Source organism: Lathyrus oleraceus, chromosome 1, assembly GCF_024323335.1.
Source record: "Lathyrus oleraceus cultivar Zhongwan6 chromosome 1, CAAS_Psat_ZW6_1.0, whole genome shotgun sequence".
NCBI classification, from domain to species: Eukaryota; Viridiplantae; Streptophyta; class Magnoliopsida; order Fabales; family Fabaceae; genus Lathyrus; species Lathyrus oleraceus.
Genome location: NC_066579.1, coordinates 161,154,273 through 161,162,945, shown reverse-complemented (window position 1 = coordinate 161,162,945; position 8,673 = coordinate 161,154,273). Strand labels below are relative to the sequence as shown.

The window sequence follows — 8,673 nt, the reverse complement described above, 5'->3', positions numbered from 1 at the left end:
CCTATAATTTTAAATTATCAAATTGACTCATAGTAGTTAATAATGACTTACTTTTCTTCTAACACCATAATTAAAGTTTTTAAAATATCTTCACGACTTAAACACTTTAACTTAATTTAAAAAAAAAAATCTTAATATTCAATTTTACGATGGACTAATTCAATAGAATCAATCCTACTGTCTAATATCGAGTGCTTTCAGCTTTCAAAGATTAAAAAACAAGATGCATATATATTACATATAAGCAAACTTAATAACAAACTCAGCCAAATGATCAACTACAAGTGATTTCATCAAATGACACCATAGACCTATACTAAAAAAAACATTAATCAAATCACAAAATATGAAAATAACAAAGCAATCTCCACGGGTATAAATCGGTTCAATCAAAAAGAATTCGACTAACTCAGATTCAGCAAAAATTTGAGTTGGAATTCTTATGATTGAATCAAATATTTTTTAAACTCCAACAAGTTCTTACTGTCCTATTTGGATAAACTTTTACTTTTAAAGAGTTTCATTTTCAAGAAACCTTACTTATTCCTTAAAATACAAACTTCAAACTTTTCAAGCTAACATAACAGCACAATTATGAATAAAAGGTTTAATATTTCCACTCCCACACACAATTTCCTTCCATTCCAAAACCTCCAAATCATGATGAGGCAAACAACTATAAATCTTCATCAAAGTTTTATGTGAACAAGAACTAGAACTATCACCAATAACAAACAATTCATTTCCCAAAGATTTGAATGCGATCCCCAAACCGCCTTGTATATCGGCTCTCACAGGAACAAACCCTAATTTCTTCCACAAATTCGTACCTTTCACGTAAACCTTAACCTCGTTCGATGAAGCATCAAGTGTATACAATTCATCGTTAACAACGGCTATAAGAGGCGGTGATCTTGGACTCGAAAGAACAATATCTTTCAACATGTTTGGAATCAAGATCCATTTATTGCTCTTTTCGTCGAAGAATTCGCCACATGTTAGATTCTTTTGGTTTTCATCTTGTCCTCCAATTACATAAAACTTGTTGTCCAAGTAACAACCTGAACAGCATTTTCTCTTTTGGTTCATGTTTGGGAGTTTTTGCCATGTTTGGTTTTCGGAATTGTATTTTTCAGCTGAGTTTAAAACTTCAATGCAGTTTTTTGTTTCAAGTCCACCAGCTATATAAGCAAAAGTGTTAGATGAAGCTGATGCAAAGACACACCTTGGTGTTATCATTGATGGACCTTTGAACCATTCATTTCTTGTTAGTTCATATCTCCATATAACTGCTCCATCAATCTCCATACCTATTAAAATAAATTAGCAATCGACCAAAGAACGGCAGAGACATTTAAAGACCAAACTAACGAACGAAAGATACATACATTGACTAATCTGATTAACAAAAAACACGTTTAAATATAATGACGTCGTTTCGGCTAAAATGACTAATTGGTTAAATTTAGTAAATTGTCATTTTTGTTCTCTAAATGCGCGACTGTGTCATTATAATCTATATCTGAGGACTAAATTAACTCATTAAAGACATTACGAGAATCAAACTAACATGTTTCACACATTCAATTCAATGACTAAAATGATTAATTACTGTCAAATCCGTTAAGTCAGCCTAATTGATAGCTGCAGAGACATTTAATTGCAGAGATGCGGAACAATTCATACCTGAAACAAACAAATGTGTGCCAGCAGAAAAGGACTCTTTAACGCCACATTCAAATTTGTAATCAGATGGAATAATTGGCAATTTCTTGCATGACTTGAATTCACCATCAAAGACACACCAATTCCTCTCACCACTTGCCAACATAAAAACTGATGCTTCTTTCATCCCTATCATATTCCTTATCTTATAAACTTCACCACTCTTCATTAGATTCAAATACTTCTTGTTTAAGCAACACATTTTCCAGTGTTTTGATATCGGAAACCGCGACAATATCATTGTCTCTATCTCATCACTGAGATATGGTAATGGTAGAACATAATCTGCATCCTGAGGTTCTTCACCTGAGGCTGAGGAGGAACCATTGTCACTAGAAAGTGACAATTCTAGAATTCTCAAACTTTCATTGTAGGAGTTTGGTGATTTTAAGCAAATTCCACCATTATAGAAACTCCACATAGGTAATGATCTTTTACTAGACACACTATAACTCATTCTCATGCAATTTTTTTCCCTTTTTCTTTGAATGTTTTGATGAACAAAAGGCTTCACAGTTACACCTTATTCTCAAGTATCTGCAACAAGTTCTTTTCATAAGTTCTTTCAAACAGTAATACAGTTGTTTAGATTAACAAATAATCTCAAATAAATCAATCCGAACAAATTCTATAAATATAATTCAAAAAATGCTTACCTTAGAAGACTTCACATCATGAGATTGAACATGCCAAGATTCAGAAAGAAAAAAAAACCATTGATTTCCTTAGGGTTTGTCCATATTTACATAGATGTGAGTTAGTATAATCTAACCCTAATCCATTATGCAGTTATAGTGAGGATGAGAGATGATAGAAGTGAGTTGAAAGGAGGAAAGTTTAAGCCATTAAGATGGATCAAACATGAAGATACATTCCATTTTTTGTGTTAGGAAAATAAGTGCTTAAGTTAAGTAAATAAGGTGTGTGTTTAGGGATTAAAATACCCTTAGAGAATTATTATTTTATAATATGTGTCATCATCATGATTATGATTAAGAACTATCACTGTCTTTCTTTTTCTTTTTCATTAAAAAAAGTAGAATGAATATACATTAAAGAGAAAAAGACTATGTGGTGATTTCATGGTTCACATAGTATAGTTGAAAATTTTCAATGGTTTTTCAGCACTAGAAATGTGACAGAAAGTTAAAAAATAAATTAAAGAATGAATAAAATATTGAAGAAAAGAGAAAGGAGAAAAAGATGAGGCACAGTTTATGTATCTTTTTGTTTTTGGTGATTAAGTAAAAAATAATAATTTCCACGTTTTGAGTAAGTGTTGGTTTGGTGCAGAAAAGGAGAATCTGTTCATATGTGAAATGTTAATTTAGCATGCAGTTTGTGCAGAAAAAAGTTTTAAATAAAAGTCTGTTGCGACAGTTTAGACCACATTGTTGTGACTTTAATTTTATCTTTTTTATGTGTAATATGTAGTACATGTGGTTCGATTCATTTCGATTTTGAAAAATTAATGCAAAATATAATTTGAATCGAGTAGATTTTATAAAATGATATTTAAATATATTCAATCATATTTATCTTTTTTAATTTTTTTTAGATTAATTTACTGTTTTTATTTAGTTTAATTTAGATTTGAACTTGACTCTATTTTGTTGTGTTTCTTCTGTTTTTTATTTGCCTTTTTTTTAAAAAACTTTTGTCTTTTCAATTTATATGTCTATTTATTGTTATAAATACTACACTTTTCAATAGTAATATTTATAGTTATTTTATTGGATTAGAGTAAGACTTATTAAATAAACTCATTAGGTTTAGATTTATCTTTGTGCGATAGATTTATTTTTTATTTTAATTAGTTTATTTTTTTATTGTAAATTATAATTTTAAAATATATTAAAATATTTTTTCTACAATAGAGTATTAGAGTTATTTAAGATCGGTTAGACCACGTTATCAGGTTTTTAGTATTGAGTTGTCCATCGTATATTTATATTCCAAAAGTTTATTTATGGATTTAAGAGGATGTTAGAGAGTCTCACATTAAAAATGATATGGTCTCAATATATGTTTATAATTAGGATAATTCGCATCTTAAAAACTGATTTTGTTAGGTTGAGTTAGACTCAATCGCAATTCTAAGATGGTATTAGAGAATATCCAATTGGGTCATCAACTATTAAGTTTTCGTTCGGAATATTTATCATTTATATTCATGCACCAACCTCAATAATTTTAGCGTAAAAGAATGTGTTAAGAGTCATGTATTAGATATTATATAATCTGAATATATATTTATAAGTGAGGGTAATCATCACTTTACCGACCGATTTTGTTATATTTTTTTAATTTTCTTTTACTACAAAGGTGTTAATCAAGATGTAGAAAAGATGAAGAAAAAAGATGAAAAAGTGAAAAAGTATTTGGGTACTCCTCATTCACCTTTAAATCATATAATTGTGTAAGAACCAACAATTTAGTTTTTGAAACAATAAAAAATAGTTTATATTAAAGAATAACGAAGATTATGATGTATAACCAACAATATTACTTCATTTTAGACATTTAAAATTAAAATTTAATAGAATAAACTAATTTGTCTAACGGACTTATAAAGGATTAAATAATAATGTTTATTAAATAAAAAATTAACATAAAACAAATATTTAATTCAAAAGACTTAAAATATAACTAAGCCTTCCTTTATAAGAGAATTTTTCAAAAATAACAAATTTGATCGGGGAAATAGGTTTTAACTTATTTATTTATTATCTATTTACAAAATATATATAAAAAATAAGAATTAATAAAATTCATTTTAATAAGTAGTTCTCTCTCTATCTATCTATATATATATATATATATATATATATATATATATATATATATATATATATATATATATATATATATATATATATATATATATATATATATATATATATGTAGTTTATCGTTCATTCAAAACCTTGAGTTATAATTGGTTTAACTTCTCAATACATAGATGAGTGTTGTAGTTGGCTGAGTTGAAACCTAATTGTAACCAACTTCTAACAACCACAAACAACTAACTAAACCTAAATACAAATTACTTACTGAACTAAAAATACAAAGGTGAGCTACTCAAGATCAACGTGGTTGCAATCCCACTCTGAACTTGGTTGTCTGTAAAAGTTCAACAATGCTGTCTGTAAGTTCCTTATACTCAGGTTTTTTACTTGATTCGGAAATTAGAGTCTAGTTCTTATAACTCCATGAAATCAAGTTGGGACCAAAGAAAATACAAGAGTCAGAAGTTGACTGTCTTTCATCAATGCCACTTGCCCAATCATTGTCAATGTAAACTCTGAGAGAGAACTTGTTGTGAGCATTAGAAGGAAGGAAAGATAAACCAAAATTGATTCTGCCATTCGAGAATTCTTCGTGTTGAATACGCAACTCCACACATAAGAGGGAGGTGAATTGAGGGGGGTTGAAAAACGTTGGTTTAAAAGAATTATTTTCTATATTAAAGTTTGAAAATATTTTCTAATAAACGTTTAAATATTGCAGCAGAAAATCAATGTAACGAAAATACGTGAAAAATAAAAAGACAAGGGAAAAGAGATGACACTAGAGATTTATAGAGGTTCGGTATAAAAGATGCGACCTACTCCTCTCCCCCAAGAATTGATCTTGATATTTTCCAATAATGCTTATGAGCTTTTAGAAGGTTAAGCTCGCAAACCTCCTTATATAATGAAAAATAAAGTTTCAGGTTTACTTCCAACCAAACAGAAATAGTGGAGTGAAGCAGTTAGTCTTCACGTCAAACAACGAACAAAGATTCGAGCGGATAGTCTCCAAGCTAAGCCGAGATTTTGTATGAACTTATCTCGAACCAAGGTGGTTTTTTAAACTAGCTATCCTCCGAACCGAACCGAGGTTTTACATGGGATAACCATCAAACGAATCGATATTTTACACGAGGATGATCTCAAACTAATTTGAGATTTTATACTAGGATGAGCTCAAGAACCGAAAGAGATTTTATACAATGTTGATCTCTAACCGATGTGAAGATTTTTCACTAGTTGTTATTCATGAACCCAATTGGAGAGTTTTTCCTTATGTGGCTGAACTCGCAAACCAAACAGAGTTTTTCCTTAGCACTAAATCCCCCCAAAAGAGATTTTAACGGGTTTTCCAGAACAACTTTCTTACTTAAACACAAGAACCTTTCTCAAAATGTTATGACCAAATTTATATGTGTGTGTGTGTGTGAGAGAGAGAGAGAGGGAGAGAGAGAGAGAGAGAGAGAGAGAGAGAGAGAGAGAGAGAGAGAGAGAGAGAGAGAGAGAGAGAGAGAGAGAGAGAGAGAGAGAATATTTTAGAAAGAAAGAGAGAGGAAGGTGAAATAACTCATGTTTCTGGATATGAAAAAATTAAAGGCAAAGTCTTTATTTATAGGCCAAAGGGAGGTTTGAAAAAGAAAATGATTCATATGCAAAATTAATTATCTAATCGATTAGGTCATTGTTCTAATTAATTTGATGATCTAAACAGTCGATTATTTTGACCCATTTTGAAAATATTGGATTAGAGTCATTACCATTATTTAAGAAATTGTCATAATCGATTATAGAACTGATTATCCTTTATCCAATCGATTAGGCTCTTGGTCCAATCTATTGGGCTATTCAAAATCTTGCCCTAATCAATCTAACAACTCTTAATTCATCTGGCTTAAGCTCCAAAACATTTTATGTGGTTTTATTTGACAAATAGAGGCTTCAAAAATATTTTTAGCGAGTGTCTGATTTAATCATATTAATTTATGAAAATGCTCTTATTTTTTTACAAAACATAATCACTCAGACACAAACTGTTGGGTTTTCATAATTTGAAGCTTCACGATTTTTGCGGGATAAGCTAATTGTATAAGCATTTCACTTGATTTTTTTCTGGGAGAAGAGGCTTTATACATCTTCAAGTTGGACGCCATCATCATAGGATATCACAATGATCATTAAACCTTAACTCTTCAAACATGATTGTCTTTTGCATCTTTGACTGCTTAAAACAACTTTGGTACTTGCTTGTCTTATGTATTATTGTCCTCCAAGTCATATTGCATCTTCATGAGTTGTCATCATCAAAATCATGATAGGTCTAGGCATGTCTTTCTTGACTTTAATCACTTTCTGATTAAACCTATAAGAAAATATTTCCATATTCTCCCCCTTTTTGATGATGAGAGTGCATCACTCAAGGAGGTGGTAAAAGAAAAGACAGACAAATGAATTTGGAGTGTTTAAATTCCCCCTTACATTAGTAAAGAGTATAATCTACTCGGCCTGAGAGTATACTTCTCCCCCTTTGTTATAATAAAAAAAAAAACGAGTATAAGATGCAAGACAAAAAATTTAAATATGCAAGCACATAGAGATCACATAAGCATTTAGAAAGGGAAAAGCATTTTATTTAATTCAAATCATATTGGAGTAAAAGATGGAAATTTTAATGAAAAAAACACACAGAAGGAACAAAACAAGAGTAAATATGAAATATACTAATTCATCTCTTCATTATCATCCTCACTAGACACAATTGGAGATATGGGAGTTAATTTTTCCAATTTCTTGATGAGTTTACAAAGATTTGAGTTTTTCCTCATATGCATCCCTATCATCATTTGTTGGTCTTCACGGATGATGTTGATGATGTTTAAGGAAAATTGACAGAGTTCATTGTTTGTTTGTTATTGTCTTACTCCTGGTGTCTGATTTATGACTCCTCCTCCTCCAAATTGTTGTCGAAGTACTCTAGGATCTTTGTTATTAATTCACTGTAAGGTAAAGTCATCTTTCTCTTTTTGTTATCCATCATGTAATGGATCACAACATCATTCCAATATTTCTCAAATCAGTTTAATAAAAACTAAATTGGAGGTGTGTCCAAAATGATATGGTCAAACATGGTAAGAATGGAGAAGCAATTAAGTGACATGATTTTCTCACTCAAAATGCTATATCAAGCCTCATAAGAGTGACATATTGTAAGGCACCAACAATGAACTTATAATGACGAGGATCATATAAAGTGTAACACCCTAATTCCCCGACTCAACATTTGGTAAAATAATTCAATTTTAACTCAACACTTAGAGTGTCACACGTGTTTCATTAAACATAAAAACCAACAAAATATAATCATGTGAATCAAGTAGTGGAAACAATAAATTTTGACATATAACGTCTCAACAACAAACGAATAAAAAAGTGGTTCAACAACTCTAAAATTAATAAGACATATAACAAAGAAACATAGAACAACCTGTCCCCAATGCTATATATCAGAGAAAATCCACTAAAGACCTGAAGGGTAAATAACTAAATAGGCCTCAATGTCATCCTCGAGCTTAAGAAGCTACTCCTCGGTTGTTTGTACTTCAGAGGAGCACAGACAACATAACAAACACACATGGGTGAGAATACGCTCAAATATATATTAATGGTGCAAAACATAGCAAAGGTACACATTCATAATAATCAACAATCACAAGCTTATTCACAACAGTAAACAATCATAACGATTACTTGATCACACATGCAAGTATGTATGCAAATGTACCCACTACTCGATCCTACATGCATGTGGTACCGATTTGGACATCAGAGATATGTTGCTGGTTTTCGTCCATACTTGCTCCAGGTCCCCTCTTCTGAACCAGAGCCACCATAATCTTCATTGATCCCCACTACTGAATCATTAACGCTTCACTGATCCCATTAGTTAAATTAGTTACTTGCTTCTGGTCCTCACTTCTGAACTAGAGCTCACCACCAAATCGAAATCAGTACACCATGATGGATGAACTCAACAACAACATGCAAATTGATCATTCATAACCGTCCCCACTTCTGACCGTGTACATCGCCAATTAGTCCATCACCTCAACACAACAAGTATGATATGCAAATATATTCAACAATACATAATAATACAATT

General features: G+C 30.8%; 1 protein-coding gene across 2 annotated transcripts; it reads right to left on the bottom strand.

Annotated features, from left to right (window-relative positions):
- Positions 1-327: 327 nt before the first annotated feature.
- LOC127115564 (F-box/kelch-repeat protein At3g27150) lies at positions 328-2,615 on the bottom strand. 2 transcript variants are annotated; one of them, XM_051047078.1, is made up of 3 exons: positions 2,382-2,615; positions 1,687-2,262; positions 328-1,310 (listed from the first exon to the last, which is right to left on the bottom strand). In XM_051047078.1, the coding sequence occupies exons 2-3, from the start codon at positions 2,186-2,188 to the stop codon at positions 571-573; spliced, it is 1,242 nt and encodes a 413-aa protein (XP_050903035.1). In that variant the 5' UTR covers positions 2,189-2,262; positions 2,382-2,615; the 3' UTR covers positions 328-570. The 2 variants fall into 2 exon arrangements, with proteins under 2 accessions (XP_050903035.1, XP_050903036.1); XM_051047079.1 differs by lacking the exon at positions 2,382-2,615 and having other exon boundaries at positions 1,687-2,294.
- Positions 2,616-8,673: the final 6,058 nt, after the last annotated feature.